Source organism: Falco biarmicus, chromosome 4 (assembly GCF_023638135.1).
Source record: "Falco biarmicus isolate bFalBia1 chromosome 4, bFalBia1.pri, whole genome shotgun sequence".
NCBI classification, from domain to species: Eukaryota; Metazoa; Chordata; class Aves; order Falconiformes; family Falconidae; genus Falco; species Falco biarmicus.
This window is the reverse complement of record NC_079291.1, coordinates 93,294,698-93,322,306: the sequence shown is the minus strand read 5'-3', so window position 1 is coordinate 93,322,306 and position 27,609 is coordinate 93,294,698. Positions and strand designations below refer to the sequence as shown.

The 27,609-nt window shown below is 45.2% G+C and overlaps 1 protein-coding gene across 1 annotated transcript in view; it reads right to left on the bottom strand.

The window, feature by feature from the left end:
• The window catches only part of RYBP (RING1 and YY1 binding protein), a 47,012-nt gene extending 20,030 nt beyond the window's left edge, over positions 1 to 26,982 (bottom strand). Inside the window, exons 1-2 of the mRNA XM_056337142.1 lie at positions 26,769 to 26,982; positions 25,709 to 25,834 (exon numbers count right to left, since the gene is read on the bottom strand). Coding sequence (XP_056193117.1) covers positions 25,709 to 25,834; positions 26,769 to 26,800 — 158 coding nt within the window. The 5' untranslated portion in view covers positions 26,801 to 26,982. The remainder of the gene's footprint in view (positions 1 to 25,708; positions 25,835 to 26,768) is intronic.
• Between the last annotated feature and the right edge of the window lie 627 nt (positions 26,983 to 27,609).

Here is a 27,609-nt window from a genome sequence, read left to right as displayed (position 1 = left end):
AACTACATTAACAGGGTTTCCAGTCATTTAAGCAAAATGCTTAAATGTACCTAACACTTTTTGAGAAAGGCAGATAACCTGAATACCTAACCTGCAGACAGAGAGGCAGGTTAGCTTTGCTTAAAAACAACAAAGAAACTTCTACCAAGTAACTCTTTTGTGGAGTCCCCAGCAATCCAGGGGTGGGCTGGTTTATCAGAGTAAAATTTCACTGTGCTTGCATGACACTGGAACACTGTACACGGGGGGGGGGGGGGGAGGAGAGAGAGAGAGAGAGGGAGAGAGAGGGAGAGAGAGGGAGAGAGAGGGAGAGAGAGGGAATTCTGTATCATTTATCAACCAGTCTAAATTCACATAGAAGCAAAATGAGAAACTACCAATTGTACAACAGAAGCTGAATAGACTCAATAGCCCCGAAATCTCTAGGGAGACCATTGGGGGGGGGGGGGAAGCCCAATTGAGTAAGGCAGTAATTTTAATTCTGTCACATCCAACAGTGCAGGCTCTACCTAAACAAGAGAAACCAAGGTTTTTTCCAGCAAGCAAAACCTCCTTTTTATTTTTTTTTTTAAACCTCCTTTTTATTATTTTTTTTTTAAAAATCAGTTATAGGATTTCCTTTCATAAGAAAGCAACGTTTCAAGAGTCCTTGAACAACCAGGAACGTAGCTTTCCCGACTGAGTTCCCACCTGCAGCAGCTATGCAATTTAAGAGAGACGTCAGGGCTGCGGCAAGGTGGAGCGGACGCTACCCCCCAGCACCCTGGGAGGCTCACACGGCACCCACCGGCACTGGTAAATGGTACCTCACCTAATCCTTCACACCTCTGTCCCAGCACAGCCTGCGGTGAAATTGTCACTGCCAATGGTTTAAGAAGCAGCCTTGCTGTTCAATAAATCAGTTTCTTTTCTAAACACAACAAGAAATAAAAGACACTCTGAAGGATGACAAAGCAGGCAGACATACATTTTTCAAAACATCGCCATGTGCTCAGAGGAGCTCTTTTTCCCTGTTGTGTCCTCTGATCACAGTGGTACAAATGACATTTTGGGGTGTCCGGCTCCATCCAGGTGGCACGACACATGGCAATCCTGCACATGCACAGCTGCCTGGGAAAGCCGGAGAAACCAGGCACTGGGCTGCCATTGATAGCTGCTGTTCAAGCACCGTGGGAACAAGACATCCCGAGAGCACAGAAACTTTTGCTTTCAGAATTAACGCTCCTGGGCATGAGGAACTGACCCAGATGGTTTCAAAATTCACTGGGAAACAACATTACAATACTCAATTCGGAAACCCTTCCTCCCTCTAAGTAGAAAGCCTTAGAAGTAACCTACTTAATAAACTATTGGTTCCCTACTTGGAGAACCAGTGCAAGTTATCTACATGTGCCCAGCATGTTGTAGGATAGGGAAACAAATACTTTTACCAACAAAACTAGCAGAGAGCACTATCCTACATAACGAAAAGCCTGGAATAATTATTTAAAACAAACATTTACGAGTCCTCTGCAAAGCCAATTCTGATCCTCAGATAACAATGATGATTAATTGTCCAGACAAACTATCATTTTTCAAGAAAAGTTCTCAGATAAGGTAATCTTGAACTTAAAATGCTCATTTTATTGTATTCTTGAGTGTCCCTCCCCTGTTACCATCCTGATGACTACTATCTGCGGCTTTGCATACGTTCACATGGCTTGCATTTATTTCTACACCTGCAGACACACACGAAAATACACAACCAAAATCCCGAATCGCCATCATTCTGGTACAAGCCCCAAGGAAGGAAATCAAGCAAATGCAGTTACAAGTTTTGGGGTTGGGTTTGGTTTGGGTTTTTGTTTGTTTGTTTGTTTTGTTTTTGGGTTGTTGGTTTGTTGTTTTTGTTGGGGTTTTTTTTTTTTTGGGGGGGGGGGGGGAATGTTTCTTTTCTCAATTCTTCAGAACAGTTCTGGTGCTCTGGTGCTAAAGAAGTGGTTAGTCTCCCTGAAAACTACCAGTTACACTGTGAACCTGTGCCAGCTGCAAATCACTCCAACTGCCCTGGCACCATCATTTTAAGTCATTTTCCATTTAAAGAGTCTCACATCAGCGCCAGCACAGCCTTTCATTACCCATCCCACTTAATACCCACAATCTCTCCACAGCTCGCTCACTCGGTCTCCACTGACCAAGCAGCACACAGAGACTGATGTGTGGATTATTGGGATTCCTAATGCTTTTTCTCCCTGCTGGCTGAGTGCTTGGCAGCCTGCCTGACCCGCAACACGTGTGGGTTTGTCAGCCTAATGCACTATGTCATCTGGAGAGTCTCTGGATGAAGCAGGACCCAACGGCATCCACATAGCAACGGCTGAGGGCTCCCAAAACTTCCAGCTACTACATTTTCCGGCACTGGTGGAAGAAGAGGTTCAGAAGTGAGTGTCTGGGTGTTTGCCACCGCTTGCTTTCTGAGAGGCGAATGTGCAGAGTAAGAGCAACAGCATTCAGCACGATCCTTTAACCGAAGGCTGGAGAGTCAACACAGGGCTTTCCCGTACAAAACATGCATCCTCGCTTGATTGTTGTCTTGCAATGACTCAGATTCTGCACATCAAGATTCTGGATTTGAGTAACTTTTTTCACGTACCCCACCTTCTCTTAACTAAATAATGACAGTGAAAATTCAGAGATACAGGCTCAAAAATGAGTTGTGACCAAGTCAGCTATCACTCAGTTGCTACTAAACTGTACCTACGCCCAGCATTTAGGCAGGGCAGAAAGAGATGAGGCTTGCACGTTTTTCTATATGAAAAGGCATACCGAGATACTTTCAAGGTGTGAGGCAATACATCAGCCCTGTAAACCCCACTGTAAATTCTTACAGGATAAATACACAAAAAGAAATACCACACAACATGCAAATAGAAAATAAACGCAAATTTAACATTATGGCTCACTAAAAAGTGTAATGAAAGTGAAACTGGTTTGTAGATGAATGAAATACAGAAACTGGTGGAGATCTTACTTGGAAACGGAAGATAAGAATATGCAAAATGCAGCTAAGTTTCACTTCTTCTATGCAACAAAATACGACAAAGCTCAAGCACAGCACATGGCACCTCCTCTCCAACCTCCTCAGACAACACACGCTGTCCATACACACCAAGATTTTCAACTTTATATCTGATGCCAGATTAGAGAGTTTTTTTAATTATCTGAGCAGAGAAAGATAAAGATTACCAACTATATAACTAAATACAGGAATGTTCAGACAACATATTATAAACCTAACATTTTTTGCTAATAACCACATACTAATTATTTTATAATAGCAAACACAGTAACAGAACTAAAGGGAAATCACTGCACTGGGTCTGGTTCCAGTTTAAGCGTATTATCCCGCTCTCAGCATCACGGGCACCTCTGTCTAGGGTGTATTTATCAAGACACCCCTTGGTTTGGTTTATTTCCAGTTAACTATGGTGAAACTGATGAACAACAAGTTGCTTGCTTAAAGATGAGTACAGCAGAGGAAAATAAATGACATTTTCCTGAGCCCCAGAACTATACCACACTGGTGATACACATCTACTAGATTAGAGAAATTACTTGCTCCTAGAGATTTAAAAAAATGACTCCGTGAGATTCTACTATGTTATGTTGCTTCCTCCTCTAATTTCTTCCTGGATTTGTGCAGCTAATTGCTTATCACCAGAATTTCCAAGTTAAAGCAAGCTAAAAACAGAACCTTGTTTTTACTCAAACGCATTGCGGAAAACGGTGTGGACAGAGTTGAGCAACCACTTCCTAAGGAGCTCATATCCTTGCTACGCACCAAAACTGGGGAGTAAAAAGAGCAAAAGCTTTCGGGGCTAGAATAACTTTGTGAGCAATTACACATGTACAAACCACGTAGAGGAAAAACCAGAAAATATTTGCTCCTCTATCTCTTTTCATAATCTCTGGGGTCGCTTGCAGCAGCACCAAGTGCCAGGATTCAAACCAACATAAAACTTCCCCATCCGTCTGCGCTGCCCACATGAGACAGCCCTGCCTCCTCCCACCACCAGCTTCTCAAACCCACCTATTCCCCTTCGCCAGCTCTTGACACAGCCGCAAAGCCAGCCAGGCTGGCACCTGCGCAGGGGCAGCTCCAGAGCTCATGGTGAACAGCAGCGAGGAAGGCTGTGAACACTGAAGCCCCGGCACACGTATTTGCAGCCTGACCTGGAACCCCAAAATTCTATTTTGGAAAAGCACGTAGGTTCGCTAACTGAAAATGGTCACTTCTGCTAGAAAATTTGGGGGTACACAAGGCAGGAAAGGTTGAAGCAACCACCTTAATGCTACAGTAACACCACTGCTCAATTTTCAGGTAAGTTTTCTCAGAAGAAACTGAAAGCAATCAAATAACACAGAAAAACACATGGAAATTATCATTATGGCACAAAAACAAAAGCAGAAAAGCTTTTATGTGCCTCCTTTTAACAAAAGAAAGTGTAATTTTGAAACAGCTGCTTCACTTACTCAAGCCCCCGCCCCGAGGCAGGGGCTAGGTTTGGTTTGTTTCTGTTTATTTCACAGTTTCCCTGTTTATTCAGCTTCTTTCCTCTCCCGGTGGCAGCCAGGGCAGCACAGGGCAAGTGGCTCCATCCAAAACCAACAAGCAGTCCTTGACCCAACAGCCGCTCCATGCTGCTCTTCAAAACACAGGTAGCTATGTCCTTCTGAACTTAGAAGGAGCTTCAAGTCTTTTCTAAAGGAAAAGGCAGCAAACCATCTCAGAGCTTGTTTAAAAAAAAAAATACTTCTTTTTTCTTCCAAGTAGCATATTAAACTGGAAGAATGTAGTAAAGGTGAAGAGGGAATAGCCAACAAGTTACACAGTCTAAGCTTGATGTAGCTTAAATGCTACTTACATAACTGTTAAAAAACCACCAGCACAAGTTGGAAGAGAAGTCTCTGCTCCTTCCCTGGAGGCTGCAGACATTTCCTGGAGATGCTGGAACGGTCACCAAATGCTTGGGAAGCATCACACTTCTTTGCTTATGGACAAATGCATTTTGGTGGTGTTTCTGACTATCCGTCCTACACTGAAATTTAACCTCAGTGATACCAATTCCAACTTCAAGTGAACTACTTTTGCCTTACACAGGCAAAGGACTGACTGACTGGGCAATCAGGGCTGAATGAACATTTTAAACACACATTTGTAGCAGGAAACCTGGATACCAGACATCCTTTATAAACAAGCACACTCATTTTGAAAACAGTAGAGCTCTTCTACAGGGGTTTCCACAGAAGGCCAGTATTGTGACAGAGCACAAGTCTTGCCTTACTTCCTTTGGGAACAGTGTGCTTGCATTAAGGTGTAAATCCAGGTCTATTGTTCTCCTCATCTCAGGTACACCTAGCCAGCAAAAAAAAGGAATTGGACTGCGATGTATATAAAGTACCACACAACTTGTGATACTGTAAGGTGACTAACAGTAGCAGTGCTGGGATCTAACATATCTGGCATCGGGACAGGACTTCAAAGCCCCACACCAACCACAGCAGAAGCTGTGTGAGCGTGTGCTCCCACTGGTGCTAGCAGTGGTGGCCATAGCCAGAACACAGGTGAGCAGTCACACCGGCTGGCTGAGCACATCCAACACGCTCAGCAGGCTGTAGTCCACATTCACCATGGTGTTTTACACAGCAAAATAAAGCGGTATGTGTCACATGGGGAAAAATGAGCTGCAAGGACTTGATGGTCAGGGACGCAGCATAGGCTGGAACAGGAATCACGCTGGCAGAAAGGCACACAGATGCTGTGCTGGTCCACCTACAGCATCATCAGGAACTGTTCTACAGCCATGTGTGCACTGGCTGTGTGGCCACACCTTCAGCCTGAACACCACCCTTCCATCACCATACCACCACACCAACAGTCCCCCTGTCCTCTTGAGTAAAGGTCTTTACAACAGCAGCTAAAACAAGAGTTTCACCAAAACAGACTCCTATCAAAGTATTCAATAAAAGAAGTCACCAAGAGAAGGTGTTTCACAGAAAAGTGGATTGAAACAGTTGTCTCTTAAAGGCTACCATATCAATGACTGACACGTACTGATATAAAATACCTGATAAGCTTATAGAAAGAACTTTGAATCATCAAGTCTAACGAAGCTGGCCCGTTAATGAGCAACAGACAAAGCACGCCCACGCAGTGCTCACTGCAAAACCAGGACCCAGGCCTTTCACAGATTATTTCTTCACTTCTTCCAAAACAAATAAAACCACCACAGCAGCTTCACAGGCACACTCATCCCCTGCTTTTGTAACAGGTTCCAGCAACAAAATCCTCTGTGGCATTTGGTTTTTTTCACATCAGCAAGAACTTCAGGTCATTCATTCCCCTTTGGTCCATTCACAGGAGAAAGTCATTCAAGTAACACAGTCTAAGGCTTTTTTTTTTCAGAATTTTTCAGAATTTTACAGCAAAATGAAGTTCTCCATGCAGTTTAACTGTTTTAATCTTATATGCACACACCCTCCACGTTGAACACAGGCACACAAACAACTTGCCTGGGTTACAAGTGCTCAGCGATGAGTAAACCTTTTGGATGCTGCAATACCTGTAACTGCATTTTACAGAAAGCAGCAGCAACAGCAGTACTAGGGTCACAATGGTGTGCTGGCTTAAGTTCAGCAATTTCTACAGGAAAATATAAGCTTAGGCTAAACCAACCCCATGACGTTAAAAAGACAGACCCTCAGCCTTGCAAGCCTGCTTTCAGGGCATCCATGCAACACCGGACAAGTTATTCTAAATACTTCATGCATTATTGCAATCACAGCGTCTTTAAATCCTTTCAACCTGGATGAGATATTTTTACATCAGCTGGACTGATTTTCGTACTTATTTAAACTCTCCTTTTCACAACTGTAGGGAGCAGCCCGTTACACAGCTCTCAGTGGGTAAGGATCATCCCTGAGGCTACTGGACAGAGGCAATGGCAGAAGACTGGTAGACAAACACTCACTGTCTCTTACTTTTGCAGGGAAGAGGCTGAATAACTAACACCTGCCTACCCGTTGAAGTACACTAATTATGGAGAATAACTGAATGACTGTTTTCCTTACTCAGGTCTTCTCATGCCTTGGATGTGAGTTTAAAGCGCTCTCAGTTGGCAGCAATGCACAGAAAAAAAGCCACCGGCTGTGACAATTAATAGCTTCATTTTAAGTCTCTTTTGTTAAAGTGATGAACTCTTCCACTCAGACACACTACATGAAACAACCCTTTCTCAAGTAAACAGGTATATTCAAGGCACACAGCTAAAACCTGAATGTAAAACCTGTATGGCCGACACTGGGAATCAGCCACACTGTATTTTAACGCGGTGGAGTCCAAGCTTTGCCAGTCCTGCATGTGCACACAAAAGGTGTTAAGGGGACAAGGGCTTGCTCCAGTGACCTCCTACAACCCCAGTAATATTACAGTTATCAACTCCTGCTTTTTAAAAACCAAATTCTAGGAAAACTCAAAAACAAGACTATGCACCAGCCTGCAGAGGAAAAGGAGAGATGTCTGCAAAGCGAGGTATTTCAGGACATGCACAGACATGTGAAAACGGACCTAGAACTTAAGAGCGTAAGCAGTAAATCTGTAAATGAGATGTTCTAAAGTAAGGTATGGATAGATTTCACGGAAGTTGTTGTTTACTGGAAATATTCCAGGTAAAATGTATTTCAATTTAATAGACCTATGTTAATTTTATCCACAACACAGTCTGTCCAGTCAATCACCATTTTCAGAATCGGATGCATGGTAGAAATTGAATTTCTTTGTGGAAACAGGTGTGAATATTTGTTGGAGCTGCATTCAGTTCTGCCTTACCTCTGTTGTATACAGAATACAACCTTCATTAAACCCTCTCTTCATTAAAACATCTCCACTTGTGGGATTTATTTTGTGCCACTTGCTGCCTGCTTTTAAAAAAAAAATTACACCTTTTTTTCTATAATACATTTTACACAGCAGCTGAAAAGAGACTGCTTGCATAACAAGTATTATGCAATTTCCCAAATAAATAATAACCTTGTAGGGGGGAAGATTACAAAGTCCCAAATCTACAGCCTTGAAAATCTTCGGCTCCAAAAGCAAAGAGGCTGTAAAAGCCACATGCCATCCCCAATCTTCCTGATAATTATTGACATCGCATCAGCACCCAAAGATCCCATCAGGAACAGTGCCCTACTGTGTATTAACAAAAGACAACCTGGCATAATACACAATTTTCCACCACAGCGCCATCTCTAAGGAAGGTGAAGAGGTTGACAACAGTCAAAAAAAAGGAAACCAACACTAGAAAGCATGGATGCAGTTATGCTTATAAAGCTGTGCTTTGGTCTGGATAGCTTCTAGTCCTAAGACTGTTTTACTAAATCAGGAAAAACACTCCCAAAAAATACCAAACAACAAGAAATCCCAAAATGCAACTTCACCTTTATTACTCATCTTCAGCACAGAGTACTTTGCCAGCACAAATACAGTAGCAAAGCATCTCATGTGGAAAACCTAATCTAAGAAAAAGCCTACCAAAATACCACGAAACTTCATGATCATCATGGAGATGTTTAAAAAACCAATGGCCCTCGCACTGCAAACAAACATGTTCTTCAGGTCACAAATAGTCCAAGTAACTCATGGAGAAGAAACACAGAAGTAAAAAACAAAGTCCAAGTGGCAGCACAGAGAAAAATAAAAGAGCAAGGGTATTTGGTAAACAGACACTAGTGCCCACCAGTCCCCATCTTCAAATTTTGGCAAAGTCCTTTCACAGGGCTGAAAAAAATTTTGCTTTTCCTTATCTTTTTTTTTTTTTTTTTCCTGCTGTTATGTTTTGGCTTTTCCTCTCCATTGCTGTTTCTCTAATCTCCACCCAACCCCTCAGCACACAGAGCTGGCAGCCCCGGCACACTTCACCTCTCAACAGCCAACACTGACACCAACCCCATTCTAGAAGAGGAAAGTCCCTGTGCACCAACCCCTGCTCCAGCCACGAGTCTCACACACACACCCCCCACGCCAGTGCACAATTGGAGCCTTGTATTTGCATGGGAAATAGGCTGACAGTGAGAAAATGATTCAGTAAGTAAAAGAAGCCCATACTAGCTTAAATTAGTCTTCACTGAAAATTGAAGAGGTCTATTGCAAGCTTCAGATCTTAAGAGTCCTGGGAGATTTTCACCAACAACTTCAACTGGGTATCAGGGAGAAGAAAAGAGGGACACCGAGTTTTGCAAAGGCAGCATCCATCCTTCCAGAAACTACAGACATAAAATTACACTTTTACAACTGAGCTGATCAGCCACTTTCCAAACATAAGCTGCATTTATCTCCCCAGAACAGCAGACTTTTTTCTTAATTATGCAAGGTCAATGGCAGTGAATATTGAGCTAACTGACACTCAAGGAAGCAACGTAGATACAAAACTGGAGGGCAGGCAGCCCTACATTTGCTCAGCAGTAGTATCACATTTTAATATAAAGTTGTTCTTCTTAAACATGAGACTTACTGTCTAATTAATCACCCATACGTCTATTACGGTACCTTTTTAGAAACAGAAATACCAAGTTCTGTACCAGCATAAACCTCCCTTTTTCACATAAGGTTGGAAAAGACCCTTAAGATCATCCGAGTCTAACCATAAACACAACACTACCAAGTCCACCACTAAACCATGTCCCCAAGTGCCACAACTACATGTCAACTAAGAAAAAAAAATATTGTTAAATATTGGAGTAGAGCGTAAGGGTTTAAGACAGCTGAAGCATCCAGTCAGGCAAGGGAATATTACATTAATTTTTTAATCAAACTCACCCAGAATTATAGCAACACCTCAGAATTTTGATCACCATCTCTGTGCGCTTAAGATATTCACAAAAGTTAATATAAACAACTTGAAAGCATTACACCTCCAGTTCAATACCTACAAGATGGGAGGTCTCAGGCACAGTCTCATCTACTACCTTGCTGAAATACACAGTTTTTCCAGACAGGTTTGAGCCTGTCACAAAACAGCTAATTTGGAAATCTCAATAACTATTTCAGCTTCCCTAAAAGTGGTGAAGGGCCGACAGTTTTACTAGTACTGTATAAGAGATGGGTATTGCATAATTTCCCTGAAATTTCTATTTAAAAATGCAACAACAAAAATGCATGTTATTCTCATGAGCTGAAGAGTTATTTCATGTAGCACCCATAATTACACAGCAATTTAAGATTCCTGCAGAGAATAGCTCCAACAAGCCTAAGGTGAGCAGAGTCCTGGCTTTGAGCAGGTCCTGATGAGAAAGACATCAGAGAAAAAGAAGGGAAGGGGAAAGGTGCAGAAAGGTGCTTCCACACATCTTGTGATGGAACCAACAACAGCAAACCTGCCCTGACTATAAGCAGTTCCAGGAAGATAAAGCATCATCCTTTAACTGCACAGTGGTCCTCAGGCAAAGCAGAGATTGCATGGGGCTATATTTGTTTCCAAGTTACATTCCAGCTTCCTAAGCCTGTTGGTGACATTATATAACTATTAATTACACCGCTGCTTGGCATGCTTTTAACTGCAATCATTCAAACTGCTTCCAGTAGCTCACTAATCCAAAGTACAATCCTCTTGACAGCAACTGACAGATTCAGAGTATTCAGTTCTAGCTGAAAGGAAGAAAAATCAAACCCCTCATCTGTCCACTGGAAAAAAAAAAAAAACCAAAAAAAAAAAAACCCAAAAAAACCCCAAAAAACCCCAGCCAATATTCCTGCTGACCAGACTCACAGCTCAGTCTGGGGCTGGGACACACTGCTGATGGAACTCCAAACCTTGTGCTAATGCGCTAAACAGCACTCCCAGCCCAACAAACAGCAGACGAGAAGCAGCCCACACCTACAGAGTGGTAAAACACAGAATGAGGGTGAAATACAGAGAAGAACAGTGTGCCAGGCAAGGCAGCAAGCCATGGGGATTGGCATCCTGATGTGGTGTCACCTTGGGGGTTTTCCACCCTTCCGCCAGCACAGCTGGGCCCTGGCCGGGTGCCCAGTCTGCTACTCTGGAAAGTGACTCCCCCAAAGGCTGGCTGTGCTTGTGCCCCAAAGCCCAGCATCCACCCAGGAGGATTTCTTCCTAAAACGCTGTCTTGAAATTGTAAGAAAAAACCAAAACACAACCACAGAAATTGGGTCTCTCTTGCATCTTCATTATCACATGCACCGAAAGGTTTCGATCCTCAGCTACCGGACCTGACGGACCCTCTCCTTGGACCTGTGCTCTGCCTTTGCCATTCCCATCCACTCAACCAGCATGAATCTTCCTTGCAAGCTCCAACACAATTCTACATGCATTATTTATCCCTCTTGCTAAGTCATGCAGTGGGATAATTACTTAACTATTGTAATGATATTTTGCAATGGCTGTACTCTATTATTCTAATTGATTTTCATGGCATTGCTTTTGCTGCATGTTTTGAGCAAAAAAGTGTATTTTCCTGGAGTATAAAAAGCTAAGTTTAACATTCATTTTAAGCCTAAGCGCTAGATATCAAAAGTGAATTTTTAGGAGAATATCAATGTATTCTTAATTAAAACAATGTTGATTTACTGCTCATAATTTTGCCATCTCTGCTAACAACCACTGAAGACATGTTTTTTCATAAGTCTAATGAAATATAAAAATAGTTATTAACTATTTGCAAGTGTAATCACAAAAGCTTTTCTCTCCAATAGGATGTTGTTTTCCTTGTAAGACTTCACTTAGCATAATTACTAAACATGTGAAAGGTGAGAGACCTGCAACATTTTTATTTACAAACTAAAAGCTTAAGTCAAAACACATTTGCACGCCTTACTTAACACCACCTTAAATTTACTAAGATAAATGCTCAGCTTGGGACTAAGAGAATTGTTAAAATAAAACACTAAACAAAATCAGCCCTTCCCATGTACTCAATATGATATAAGCTACAGAGCAGAGCAGCCCAATTAAACCATTATTTATGTCTCCCTACCCCCAGGATATTCTTCAGGCTTATGTGTGATTCAAAACATACTTTCAACAGTTTTGTGAAGCGATGAATAGGATTTCAGAAAACACGAGTGTCCCGGTAGTTCAAAACTGGTAAGAAAACTTTTTCTGCCTTGAGCCAGAAATTCTTCCAGGAAGAACCTTCCTTTAAAAGCTGTTAACGATAATACTCTGAACTAGAGCAGGAGGAAAAGCAGCAAGCCACTGATAATCGACTGTCTTACCTACTAATAATAATCTGCCAGCTATATAAGTAAAGGCACGAATACAACTCTATGGAGAAGAAACATAATCTTTTTGATCCAAGTGAGCAACAGGTATACGAGAACTAGCATTATTTGTACGCTAACATCAAAATTAAGATTTTTATATAGCTAGCAGTAAAAAGGCTAAATTTTAGACAAGCCACATTGAGAACTATAGCCCTGCAAAATTTGGTTAATATGTTGCGACCTTCTGGGTGTTTTGTTTCTTTCTGCTTAAAAACAAAAAAAGTTTGGTCATGATCTATGACACTTACTTTGGAAAAAAAAACCAAACCAACCCAAAAAAACAAACAGATCCAAAGTTTTCTCAGTCTCAGGCTTTGTTTAAGCTTCAGAGGCTCCAGGACAACTGAGCAACAAGTGGCCTGAGTAGTCCCCTGCTTACATGGACACACACTAAGTTTCTCCCAAGTCTCATTTAGGTCTTTATACAACTCATTTCTCAATTCTTTTTTATCTATCAATAACATCTCCCTAGGAAAAAAAAGTCTTGGAACAAAGCAAGATCACAAAAGATAACCATGTTAAGTTTCATGTCAACTTATTCCTTTTCTTCTCGATGCATCAGTCTCAGAGGCCTGATCCAACCCTTGCAGCTGACCACCAACTGCTTCACTGACTTCTGCAGCCTCTGGACATGATTCAGAAAAAGCAATGCAAAGAGCAAAAGGTCACATTCTCCACAAGCATCAACTATCTGTCAAGCCAAGAGAGATTTGCAAATGCTAGCACACTCAGAAATAAAGCAATCAACTGTTATTAAACTAATTTCCTAGCACAGCGTCCATATTCCCACACCTGTGACTAAGTAAACCTGTTCCTTACACTATATGCCGGGGGGGGGGGGGGGACACACGACCACCAAACAAAACCCAAACCACTCATGCTTGTGACAGGCTTTAAAAAACAAATAAGTGTAGTACACAGCTGTACAATTTCATAGCTTTGAATTCAGAGTGCCAGTGGGAAAGTCAGTCTGGCTTACAACACAAAAAAGAGACAAGAAGAGTAAAACAAAAGAGATGGAAAGAAAACCAAACTACTGCTAAGTGTTATCCTTTACCTTCCCTGCACATTTGGAAAAACCCTGAGAACTGGCACAAAACTGTAACAGGTACCTTATTACGGATCTTTTCCCATTACTGGCTTGACACGCCTGGCCATTGGCAGCAGTAAATGCTTCTTCCAGGTACAAGCGGTGAGACTGTCCTCACGTTTTACATCATAAATACATATGCTGAACACGAAGGTATGCTCTCCCATGCATTTACAGAGTAGGTATGCAGCAATACAGGCATGATGTTCCACCACCCTGTGCACTGGTGATTTCTGTATCAATAGGTTAATTTGTAATTGGAAAAAAAAGTCATCCTTTTCATACAGACAGGGAAGCTTTTGTTTATGAAAAAGTTTCACTTCTCACTTCTTTGCATGCTGGTTGAATAGTAGTGACTCTCGGCACAGCAGCGTGAATTCCCAGCACACAATTGCACATTCCCAGACAATGCAACCTAGAAGCCTTAATGAACCCTTCGTAGCTCTAAACTTCTGAATGCAAATGTGTGGTCCCAGCTTGCAAAACTGTCACTGTCAACAAGTCATTTAATGAACCTCAAAATTTCACAGTCTGAGCTCTGGTATTACAGACTGTCCCTGTGGATAGTCCCGCAGTCCCATGGACACTAATAACACTTGTCTCGGATGCATTAGATCCTCCTGACCTCAGAAGTTAAGCAACTTACAACTAACTTGAGTCATATCCTGCAATAAGTACTTCTAATTAACGACTCTTAATTGCTGCCAGGGTGCTGTATTCCCACACCCATGATTAAGTATGTTCCTCACTCTGCTAACCCACATGTAAAATTGTGCAACTCTAACAATCCCATGTCTTTAGTACCCGTACAGCACACAGCTGTGCCATTCCTCCAAGTGCTTTTAGGAGCAAAGACATCGCTGCACATAATGGTGAAACAAAGTGTACAAAGTCTACCCACCACACCATTCCAGCAGATGTAACATCATTTGCTTTCTTGCTGCCTTTGCTCTTAAGTGATTACCTCTACAGTTCAGAGAAAGGAAGAGAAGCATTGCTTTTTAAGTCTGACTTCACCTGCAGTTTTTGAGAAGACATTTCAGAACTTCAAAGCACCTTCCAAGAATTAACTTTACCTCCTATAAGCCATGTATGGTAGGGACTTCTTACTGCATTTGCTTTACAGACCGGTAACTCGCGCGTAGCTTTACCTAACTGTCCAGAGTCACAGCAAGTTAAAAGGGGGGAAAACAAATCCCTGCAACAAGCAGTGTCCCAGCTCGAGGCCCCCTGCTCGAAGCATAGTCGCCAGGTACACAGAAACACCCAGCAGCCATCCAAGATAATGCTCTTCTGCCAGCATTTACAGTTCCATTGTGTGTCACGTGGGAATTAACCATGTGAGGTTTGCAGCCCTGTATTCCGTATCAGGAGTGCTCCTGCCCACCCCAGGGAAAGCCCCATCTGGTCCCGATGGGACCACCGCTACGCCACCTCTGAGGAGAGGCACCAGCCCGGAACAAAGCAGCCATCGAGGAACAGTTGCTTGCAAGTTAACTCACCCTCCCTGGTCAAAGCTGGTGCATACCAAGCTACCTTTAAGCTAACTCATTACCGCTGCCCCACAACAGCACACCACCCAGCCGTCCCTAGGACAAGCCACCCGCCGTGGCTACCACATGCTTTGCCTTTTGCTTTAACAGAAACCCAGTGCTGTCAGATGCTATTAGAGTAACTTCTCCGGCCCACCAAGCTTAACTTTCAACACTTCTCTGATTAAGACACACTGTCCTTCGAATCCCACACTGGCATCGGGCAGCTGCCAGTCTTTCCTACACAAGCCAAGCTACTTGCATGTAAAACCAATAAGACACACATAACTGCCCCCCCCCCCCCAATAATTAATCATTTTTATGACAAGCAGTTTTACGTGATACAGGTTTATGAATTGCTAATACTATGCTGAATTGGAAACATTTCCTAGACCTTATTAAATATTTTTGCTAAATTGATCCACACCCATGACTGTTACAGATAACAAATGAAAACGGTTTTGTTTCTCCATAAGGCACCTGTAATAACGGAGCAATAGCAGCAAACAGGCACCAGCCAGAGCTTCCTCACCCTATTAGCATGACAGAGGAAAACCTCCCCTTCTGCTGCTAATGATGTGCTCTACCCTGTATCCCCAGGAGACAAATGACTGTACTGGCTGATTGACTCCATCACAGGGCCATCATCCATCAATGTATTGCCTCTCTTACTGAAATCTCATCTTGGGAAGAGAAAGTGCTCAGTACCACTTCCGAAAAAAACAGTGAAAGCACTTTCAGAATAAGAGTTCCAAGATACATAATTAGAGCCAAATGTTTCAGCAGAAACACACATTTCCAACAACCTGAACATATATGCATGCTTTGTACAACCATGACAAGTAAGATTTATGTCCTTCTGCTAATCTAGGCATTTTTAACAAAGGAATGAAACACCTACCATAGACATAAATTTCCTGATCAAATTAACACAGACACAGTGAATACAATCGTACAGATTTAAAAATGGCAACTTGAGGATATTAAGCTAGCTAAGGGTGAATTCCAGGCTCTTACACAGGCTCAAATCACACTAACATCATACTATCCCCATTTATACCTGCAAACAGAAGTGAAAGAAAACACGTCTTTCCATTTATTTAGTACATAGATAATAAAAGAATTAAAAGTAAACGAATTAAGAACTACCTTTATAATTTAAAAAATGCTGCACATTTGGGACAGGAGCACAGAGGACAACCCATGGTCAATTACTCATCAGGTAACATTCTAACCCATTTTGTATCACTGAAACTACCAAACCATAGTACTTCCATATCCTCTGTCCAGCTCGCCAGTTGGACCATATTAAATCGCACATGATTTACCTGGACATAGTTCCATGCACACAAAAATAATTTATTCCAGGGAAAAATATTTCAGATTCTTATCAGTATCACGTCTGTCTACTCAACAACATAAATCTAAAGGCGGCAGCTTTATCTCAGGCAAGATACTTTGTCTCACTTAGCACCTCTGCACGCTACAAGCAATCCATCATAACTCTGAAATCCCAAAGAACAATTTCTTGAGAAAACAAATCTAAATATTTATTCCTCATTTAGCCCCAAAACAGAACCCAAAACTGACTTCTTTTGCTTCCACTTTATTTAAAGACAACCAAACTGGTAAGATCCTCAAACTAAAGTTTCCTGAACACAGAAGCACAGAACGGTTTGGGTTGGAAAGGACCATCTAATTCCAACCTCCCGCACTGTGGACAAGGACACCTTCCACCAGCCCAGGTTGCTCCAAGCCCCGTCCAACCTGGCCTTGAACACCTCCAGGGATGGGGCACCCACAGCTGCTCTGGGCAGCCTGTGCCAGCACCTCACCCCCCTCACAGTGAAGAATTCTTCGTAACACCTAATCTAAATCTCGCCTCTTTTAGTTTAAAACCGTCACCCCTTGTCCTGTCACTACAGGCCCTACTAAAAAGTCTGTCCCCATCTTTCTTATAAGCCCCCTTTAAGTACTGAAAGGCCACTATAAGGTCTCCTCGGAGCCTTCTCTTCTCCAGGCTGAACCATCCCAACTCCCTCAGCCTGTCTTCATCGGAGAGGTGCTCCTGCCCTCTGAGCATCTTCATGGCCTCCTCTGGACTCACTCCAACAGGTCCATGTCCTTCTTAGGCTGGGGGGCCCAGAGCTGGATGCAATACTCGGGGGTGGGTGTGGGGGGGTGTCTCACAAGAACAGAGTAGAGGGGGAGAATCACCTCCCTCGACTGCTTTTCACACTGCTTTTGATGCGACCCAGGGTACAGTTCACTGTCTGGGCTGCAAGTACACATCAAGCTTCTCATCAACCAACACCCCCAAGTGCTTCTCCTCAGGGCTGCTCTCAATCCATTCTCCACCCAGCCTCTATTTGTGCTTGGGATTGCTCAGACCCACATGCAGGACCTTGCACTTGGCCTTGTTGAACTTCATGAGGTTCACACAGGCCCACCTCTCCAGCCTGCCAAGGTCCCCCTGGATGGCATCCCTTCCCTCCAGCGCTGCACTGCTTGGTGTCATCAGCAAACGTGCTGAGGGTGCGCTCAATCCCACTGTCCATGTCACCATGTCCATATCCCTATGCAAATTGTAAATATAGTCTCTGGAAATTTGCACCTCCATATGGCAACTGACATAAAGCATACACTGTGCTTACTTAAATATGGAACATTTCAGCTCTCCGCAAATTGCCATAAAATGTATGCTTCAAAATGTTTATCAGTCAGAAGGTTAAAATCAATTTGACTATTACAAGATTTCTGCTTGTGCGGTAAAAAACATAATTACAAATTTTTAGTAATGTCACCCTTGTAGCATAGGAGGTTACTCCACAATCCCAGGCCAGTGTCTCAAATAAGACCACATATGGTTCAACATCAGGTCTCCTGGTTTTACGATCCATACTTTAGATACCTACACAACCCCTTTTTCTCATGCATTCCCAATATTACTTAATAGAAGATTGTCTGTAGGTGCACTTTCAACTTTCAGAAACGCAGGCAGCAATCCAATCATAAAACACTATCGAACAACGACCAGTTTTAGCCAGTTCATTTTGTTTTTTCTAGGAAGCAGTTGAGATTCACCTGACTCTGAAGATACCAAGTTACTGAACAATCAAACAAAACCCACCAGGCCAGCAAGAAGTGATGCAATGCTTTTTCCTCTCATTTATATTTGAGCCAGTCAGACTTTCCCCATGTTTAACAGGCAGTGAATTTGTTGATGAACCAATTAGCACTCTGCTACAAAGAACATGCTCCTAATTAATAGCTGGCTTATGGGAAGAACAATGTTAAAGATTTGGTTGTACCTCCAGATGTACCAGAAAAGCATGAAAGGAGCTCTGGTTGATGTAAAGAAAATCTGTCTGCACAAAGAGACAATCAATGTACTTAGCATATGTCAGCTGTAAAAGGAACTTACATAAATGTAATGGAGGCATTTCCACATTATTTCCGTGGTATCGTGTAATCCTGGACATCTGCTTAGGGTAGCATGTACAGGTTACTCAGTGTTCCTGGTCTGCTTTTTTGCCATGTCCTTAACAAACATGAAGTGGCAATCATGATAACTTGCCCTTACCTGTCTGAAACACGCACAGTTACATAAATACTCACAAACCCTCCTGTAAGGCCTCTTCCCTCTGGAAATGTCCAGATTTCTCCTTTTACCTTGTGAAGAAGGCAGCCAGTGCAAGGCGAGACGTAAAGTACAGCTGCAGCCACAGCCAGAGTTTGTATGAATCTTATTTCAGGTCAGAGCTACACGTTATGAAACTCTTAACGCACCTCGTGAGTGACCTACATTGCGGGACTGGAACCCACTAACCTACAGAACCACCCGAAATCCCACAAAATAGGTCAGTGGGTTTCCTCGTAAGAAGAACTACGCAGACAAGGAGAGATACACATATTAAAGGACAAGCAGAGCACATCCTTCACCTAATGCAGGGGCACTCTGCAAGCTGCATCTCCCGCCCTGCTGCCATGTTCCTGCACATGGGCAGGACTCCCCAGAAGTGCTGTGAACTTCTGTGTTTCTCACCAAGGGGCCCTGGAAGGACCTGTCTGCACATTCAAGCCCAACAGAGTAGGAAGAAAAGCAGCCACACCGCAGCAAGGAACAGTGACCCTACCAACAGCAAAGCCATTTAATTCACATTGCTAACACAAAGCAAGTCTCATAGCAGCTGGAGTACAAGGGACACCCGATTCATGACCAGCAGCGAAGTAGCCTGGAGTTACGGCAGGCGTGTCCAAGCTACAGCACAAAAGCTGGATATAGCCAGCCAAAACAATGCACCTAGCCCACAGCACATTTCTTGACTTCTTTCACTTCGCATGGGTCTTGGGTCCTGTGCATTTTTTCAGGGACCAAACAGTTTGGCCAAAACAGAGCCCCACAGCACTACAAGCTGCCGAGGAACACGAAGGTGCAGCACAGGACAGTCAGGCAAGATCCCACAGGAGCTAAGGGTGGCCACAGAGAAGCACGCTTTGCATCCATCACTTCCCTCCTCTCAACTATTATTACTCCAGGCAACACTTCCTTATTTCCAGTTCATGCGAGGTTCCACTTACTAGACAAGCCACATCAGGGTGCAAATACCCATGCCAACTGTGCAGATGCAGCAGCCCCTCTGCAGCCAGCTGATGGAAACATGAAACAATCAGGGCAATTAAGAAAGGCACGCAGAGAAGGTTGCTCCGCATTCCTCTGCCTACCAGTTCCCCACGAGGACCGGCTGAGAGCAATGGGTCAGCATCCCAGTGGCCACGTCGTCTGCTTACAGGAATAAAAAAAGTTGCATGCCCTCTCCTCCTACACACACATACATACTTTGATTTAGATTCTCGTCTCCCAGAAAAGAAGTCCATGGAGGAAGGGAAAAATGAATAATATCCATGCTGCATATTATCAGCAATAGATTAACACGCTCGGTCATAGTTTATCTATCAGATCTTCACAGTCTCCAACAGAAATCAGAGATTGATGCTAAACCCTACCACCCACAATTATTTAACTCAAACGGGTAATCTACATAAAAAAATTATAACACACTTTATCCACATTAAAGATTTTAGTATTTATTTTAACAAAAAGATCTTTTTTTTCCCTAACAAAAAAGCATCAAAACAGGTATAGCTATCATCCCTTAACAGGACCTTCAGGAACAAAAAGTGGTAAAGCAAAGTGAGTCACAGCAGCCACTGCACTACCTACTGGGTTTGTCACCTACAGCATTCCAGGTACCCAAATCTGACAATCATAGCAAAGGCACATTGCATTGGTCCTGCATGTCAATACCGAGGATCCTCCCTGCTGTGAATGATTTCCCAGAAGTGCTGAGACTGGGGAAAATCCTGGGGCGATGGTAATGAGATCGTTAATGCCAAAGACCAGGAAAGAGCTAATCAGGACACAACTCTATTTCTTTCAAACAGCCAAAGTGCAAGACGCATATCTTCTCCCAGGGTTAGCTTGCACCAGGATGATAGATAATAGCTGATCTGAAGCTGAGCAGCTTCATCTGCTTAGATCAAGTCTCACGGTCTATGCTAGTTAAAAAAGTAAGCATAGCACAAATCTGTACCAGTAGTCAGTTTATAACGGATCAATACTCCAAGCCACGTGGCTGAGACACCTGGGGTCCAGCAATATGGGTCATGAAGTCAAACTTAGCGTATCATCAAACCACAACCCCAGAATTCAGGGCTTGCTGCAAACCATCATCATTGACTGCTTGCAAAATGCTAGGTTTGCAAAAGGCTCCTCCTGTCCTTAGCTCCTGGTGGGTTTGCCAGACCTAACAGAAGTACTCCTCATCTACAAATTCAGAAAGTAACAGCTAATTACTTTCAGACAGTGCTGATAAACAAGACAAAAGAGCTCTCAAGAACCCCCTTGCACGTGGGCAAACATTTTGCAAATAGGCATCGTGCATTCCGGCACTCAGAACTACTCAGGCAGAATTACCTGTTCCCATCCATCACCAACAAAGCAGCCCCAGAGGGGACACAACCCTGGATGGCCCCACAGAGCACTGGCACAACTCCAGGCTGGTACCGACCATGCTTTGCTCCACCTGATCCAACTGCCATTTAACTTCAGGGAGAATAGGGATGATTTAACCATACAGCTAAATGGCCAATTAGTAAGATAAATAATCTATAGTAAAGGCACAAACATCCCTTCCACAACAGCTTTTCCCAAACGAGTCACATACTCCATTTTTATACAAAATAACCCACTTGAAGGCCAGCTATGACGCTAAATAAAACCCACCTTAATGCAGGTGAAAGCTATTTAACTTGAAAGAATTTAATGAAACCACTTTGCTTCCAACCTACACCACAGCTACACACCAAAGCAAGTGTTTTTAGAAGAACAGTCCTGCAAATACATGGTGAATAAGCAGGGCATATATTAGTTGTATGGAGGTCATGATCATCAGCCTGATTCCTCATTCCAGGAATAGCAGGACTATCTGGTGTCTATTCTGGTCAGCCCAGCCTGGACGCAGAACAGAACAAGAGAATACTTTTCAATGGTGACATGGACAGTAGTTTACATCCTTCACGGCGCTTGCTTAGATCCCGCAAACATGCAAAGGAATTTTCTGGAGAACTGAATGGGAACAAAGGCCAGTATCTATCCAAGACACCTGTTCCACACAAGAGAAAATTAAAATCATTTTGAACAGTCTCAGCTTGGCCGCCTCTCAAAAATAATGGCAAAAGTGTGAAGCACTACTGACATACACTCCTCGAGCACTCCACAACGAAACACAGGTTCAAACCACTTGATGCAAACTCCAAACCATGCATTTCAGGCACACAAGTACTAGCAACAAATAGAACAAAACCTTATTAAATGTGTGTCTTGCAGAGGACATACACACTACAACTTCTTAATTTTATACTAAATAATCCCATTGTTTTGTTAATTTGCATGTCAGACACCCAGTTGTTGCGCTCTCATCTTCCACTGACTTTTTTTTAGTGCACTTCTCTGTAATCAAGGCACATTCATGATACAGGATGTGAAGTTCGGACAAGAAAGCATTTATCCTAAAGTTAAAGCAAAATTAACACCAGAGAAGCTCCACCACATTGCACTGCTTCCCTATTTATCCAGAAGGAAAGCTTCAGAAAATCAGAGGGAGAGGGTAGATATTCTTCACAGTGATGCGTGAATGCAACCCCATGCAGAAACACTCTGTGTGGTCACACCTGGGAGGAGAAAGGAAGCTACAAGAAGACATGTACACAGGAACACAACATACATAAACCATCAGAGAACTGAAGCGGAAGAGAAGCAAGAACACCATTAAGAAAAAACAAATGGAAACACAGAGCTCCATCACCTACCCTCAAATAGGAACATACAGCTCCCCATAAAGGGAAATACGAGGCCAAATTCTGCCCTCATATTCCTAGGAAATCCAAAGTAAACTTTCATTCCACATTTGAAGAAGCAATGGATACTGGAAGGGAACATGCATCCGTGGAGCAAACTTCCCAGCAGAAGTTTTCATTCGAGCCTTCTCCTGTGTGCTGGAGCTGCTGGGGCTACACCAGAGTAAACCACCAGAAGAGCCGCATGACACAAGTGGAAGCGATGGCCAGCACCAGTTCCCTGTGCCATTACACCAATACAAAAGAAAACAAAAATATATTGTACACCCCAGCAAACACGTTACCATTGCTCACTCCCAAGATAAGCCAGTTAAATCATTGTCTCACTCATCTCAATGTTGTATTGAACATAGCTTATAGCTTTGCCATGATCCTCACAGAAGAAAAAAATGTAGAAAAACTCACCATACTTGCCCAAATAGAGCATAATAAAGTTTAGCCATAAAACAGCAAGATAAAGTTGAGGAAAGGGAGTTAGTGACATACTGTAACAAATCCAGTATTCAACTAAGTACTACAGGTTTAATGTAATCTTTGCACGACAACTCCCAATACTCTTGAGATGGATTTGACCTCATTTTTATTTAAAAGTGCAACTGAAATATTTATAAACAGCCCCTTGAAAAAGTATTCAGGTGCAATTTAACTGTTTAGCATCTACAGCAATTTGGACTTGGCAGGACAGTTCTAAAACTCACTGTTTGAAGCTCCTTTTATGAGATCCTAGGGAAAAGGGATAGCTGGATCTGAGAAAGTAAAACTTAGAACTGCTGCCAGCCACCCCTCCCACACACCAACAGACTACATTGAGTCTGAAAAAAGTATACACACGGTGAGAATTAGCTAACGTCCTAACTAATTACCAAATCAGAGAATATTTATCAGCCAAAGCAAATTCTACATCAAATTAGTGGCTTAACCGTGCAGGGGGGGGGGCGGAAAGTAGGTCATACCAGATCTTAGTAAAAAAGCTGGCCATACTGTAGTTGCACACAATTTGACAAAAACCAGTTGCCTCACCATGTCTATGATGCCTGTCTTTCACTACTTTGCTAAGTCTTTTTAAAAATTGAGTTTGATAAATTTCCGATAAGTGTTACTGAAGTAAGCCTTAAAGAAGGCAAGGCAGCTTTAAATGTGGAAAAGTGTCACCAACTTGTCAAATTGCAACTTTAAAAAGTCAAGCACATCAGACACCTTATATTTCATGCAATACGTTATCAATCATAACTCATTAAGTATCTTTACATCAGTCATTTGTTTTAAAAAATTCTGAAGAATTTCCCCAGCATCAACTCGCACGTCACATACTGTAACACTCAAAAGCAATACCACAACAAAGAACTCTGACCTCCCAGGTCTTATCAACATACACACTCCCTCACAACGTTCAATCACTCCTGCTTTCGGTTATATTTATTCATAAATTATATAAATATGCAAGAAGGCATGATGGTCCATTGAATATTTTAAATACTTTCTCAAATTCTACAAACAAAAGCCATTTTAAAAGCAGCAAAAATGAATAGAAAGCTGATGAATTAAATGAATTAAAATTAGAAGCCATTCATAAGGGTCCATTAAAAGCTAAACAGAAGAACAATGTTCTAGAGCAAGGGATCACATCTGCAAGTAAGGCTACAGCTCTTAACCTGAAATCATCGACTGCTATCCCTCTTAATGGCCCTTTAAAAGACAAAACATCCTACTACCTCAACAGTTTGGAAATCACAATTTTTTTAAAAAATAAAAAGTAAGGGCATGTGAAAGCAAGCTGCTGCTCTCAAAACAAATATCAGCATGGTGGCCAAATGAAAATGATCAAGTCTGATACAAGATACAACTCACGTGGGCTCCTACATTGCATTAAGGCTCTCCTCCTACAAACACCCAAGCACAGGCTTGACGTGACGCTGGGAGAACTTGCTGTGACTGCAAGGCTACGCACTGTAGCAGCACAATTAAAAGGCCAGGCAACTGCAGGATCCAGGTTTCACCTGAGCCCACGGGGAGGCCAAGGAAACAGAAACCCACAAATCAAGCATGCTGTGAAGGTTTAGTTGCATGACAAAATCAGACTGAACAAAACATGAAGGATCAGCTCTAGGTGCATACAGAACACCGCTGTTCGATCTTAATTCAATGCTGTAACTACACTATTTAAATTGAAGTTCAACACCTCCGTTTATTTTGTAAAAAGCGTAGAGATACTTTGTAACCAATGTGCATCACAAAACACACAGTAAAAGCACTACAGCACCCTGTTACTGTAACTCAGTTTCCACGGCCCAAAAGCATGCTCCCCATTAAAAATGTAGGCACTTCACATCGCCTAAAAGCACAGTGCGAACAATAACCAACCGAACACGCTTTCGCCTCCTTTGTCAATCAAGTCAAGACAGCCAAGTCATGCAAACAGCCTGCTGATGAGAGCATCGCAATACATGGCTTCACTCAAAGGAGGAAAACGATGCCTCTCACAATGGAAATCTTATGGACTACTTCCTTGGCAGGGCAGAGCAATGGAAACTCAAATTTGGAAGGTACAATACGAACAAAATCAGAAGTCAACATGGTAGAACAAATCAGAAAAAGAAAGAAAAAGCAGAGCACCCCACGCCTCCTAGTGCCAACTGATATTTCCAGGACAAACTTTCTGAACCCATGAACCGGGAAAGTGCAAGGTTTTGGGTTGGGGTTTTGGGCTGTTTCTTTTTTAAATTAACTTAATTACTGTACGTCAGCCTCACCATCTCAAAAAGACTTCCACAGTTACTCAGCGCAAGGCAATGAGAGAGACCGAACAGCTAAAGCTTTCAGAAATCCGCATCATTCCCACACCGAGCACAAAGCCGATTCCTTTTGGATGACAACAGACACCGAGAGTTCAACATCTCAGGAAGGGGGTGGTTGTTCTCATGGCATCTTTAGTTTCAGCCGTTTCCTTTCTCACTCCCTAATCCACAGCCATTCCTACCCCTGTAGAAAACACACGGTAAATCTCCACCTAAACCACAGAAAACAGTCTGCCCCAAATCAGGGTCAGAACTCTTCTGGCTGGCCACGGATCTCCAGGAGGTCCACTGTACGTCAGTGACAAAAAAGCACAGAACAACAACAAGATTCAGGTCCATGCCACATCCACGAAACATGTCTTCCAGCTCAAATTAAACGCTTGAAAAGAGAATTTTTTAAATCCACAAGCTTTTGAGTGGGGACAGAAGGGACTGCATCGGGGAGAAGGGGGGACGCGACCGGCCAATATCCAGGCAACAGCGGGAAAAAAAAATCAACAAGTCGGCGCAGCCCAGCGTGGGGCGAAAGCCACGCCGAAAGGTGCGGACGTACCTTGTGGAGGTGCCTTTCCTGACATCGCAGATGCTGCACTTGAAGGCTTCGGCGCTGTTCCTGAAGGTGCAGACGCTACAGTCCCAAAAGCCTTCGTCGGCTGCAGGTTTGGCTTGCCTCTTCGGCCTTGAGGAGGGGGAGGGCGAGGGGAAGCGTGTGTGTACGTGTGTGTTTGGGGAGGAGGAGAGAGGCGGCGGGAGGAGGAGGGAGAGGAGGAGAGAAAGAAAACACACACATGAGAGACCATGTTCCCGAGCCCCCAAGCCCGGCGCCCCGCTCTGCCCGCCGCGCTCCCCCCGCGCCCGGGAACGGCCGACAAACACCTACCGGGGCCGGCACCCGGCGAGGTGCGGCGCCGCGCTCCGCCCCCGGCCCCGCGCCGCGGGAGGGCCCAGCGGGCCGGGCCGGGCCGAACCCAGCCGGGCCGGGCCGGCCGCGTCCCCCGGCGCCCCCCGCACCGCGGCGAGGGCCGCCCCCCGCCCCCGGAGGGAGGGAGGGAGGGAGGGTGGGTGGGAGAGTTTGAAGGCTGGGAGGCGCGTTCCCTCCTCCACCTTGTTAAACCTCCCTTTGTCTGGGAGCAGCGAGTGCGCGGAGCGGGAGTGCGAGCGAGCGGAGCCGCCATGGCTGCTCTCTCACCAGACCAGCCCTGGCACCGGCGGCGGGCAGGGAGACACCGGCACTCCTCCTCCTCCTGCCCTTCCACGCTCCCTCCATCTTAGGAGCCTGCCTCCCTCCCTCCCTCCCTCCCCGCCCGCCCGCAGCCCCCCCGCCCCGGCCCCCCGCGTACCTGGCGGGGCGGCGCGGGCACGCCGCCCCCCTCCCCGCGCACTCCCTCCATCTTAGGAGCCCCTCGCCGCCGCGGCCCCCCTTCCCCCGCGGCGGAGCACACGCACGCAACTACCAGCCAGGGGCCTACCCACCGCCATCCCCTCCCGCCGCGCCAGCGCCGAGCCGGGCCCGCCGCCGCCGGGGCAGAGGGGCAGGGGCGGCCCCCGCCGCGCTCCCTCCATCTTAGGTGCCTCTCCCCGCCCGCCCCCGCGCCCCCCGCGCCCCCGCTCACCTGGTCGGGCTCTTCTTGTCGCCCATGACCATGGATCGGGGCCGCCCCTGCCCTGCGCACAAAGAAAGAGGCGAGGGGGAGGGGGACGGGGTGCCTCCGTCCAGCAGGCTCCGGCTGCTCCTCACCCCCGCGCCGCCGCTCCTGCCGCTGCCAGGCTCCGCTCCAGACTAGCAGCGCAGCGCAGCCCGGCGCCCTCCCTCCTCCTCCTCCTCCTCCTCCCTCCTCTCCCTCCCCGCGCCGCGCCGCTCCGGCGGGCGGAGCTCTCCGCCGCGCCGCGGCCAATGGGGGCGGCCCCGCCGCCGGCCCTGGCGGGGAGGAGAGCGGGGAGCGCCCCCCGCGCCGCGCCGCCTCCCCGCCGGGCCCCGCCCCCGCCCCCGGCCGGGAGCCCCCGCGGGCCGCCTCCCGCCCCCTCCTCAGCGCCGCGGGCGCTGCCCCCCGCACCGGCACCCCGTCGCGGCGGGAGGGCTGGCTCCTCTCTGCCGGCGGTGGCGGGTGGCCCCTTCCTTTCCCGCCCCTTCCCCCGCGGAGGGCTCGCTCGTCGCCTTGCCCGGCCCCGGGGGAGCGGGGCTGAGGCCGCCGCCGGGCCTGCTGCGGGGCGGGAGCCCGTGAGGGGAGAGCGCGGCCGGGCGGCCCCGTCCTGCCCGCGAGGCGGGAGCGGGCTCCGGGCGGCGGGAGGGGCGGCAGGTACCGGCGGCGGTCAGCGGGGCACGGGGGTGCGGCAGGCCCGCTCCGTGAGGGGAAGGGCGGCCGCAGCCTGCCTCGCCCCGCCGGGCTGCGCTGGAAGTTACCCGGTAGGGCTGGGCAGCCGGCGGCCAACTCCTGCTGCTGCCCGGTCCTGGGG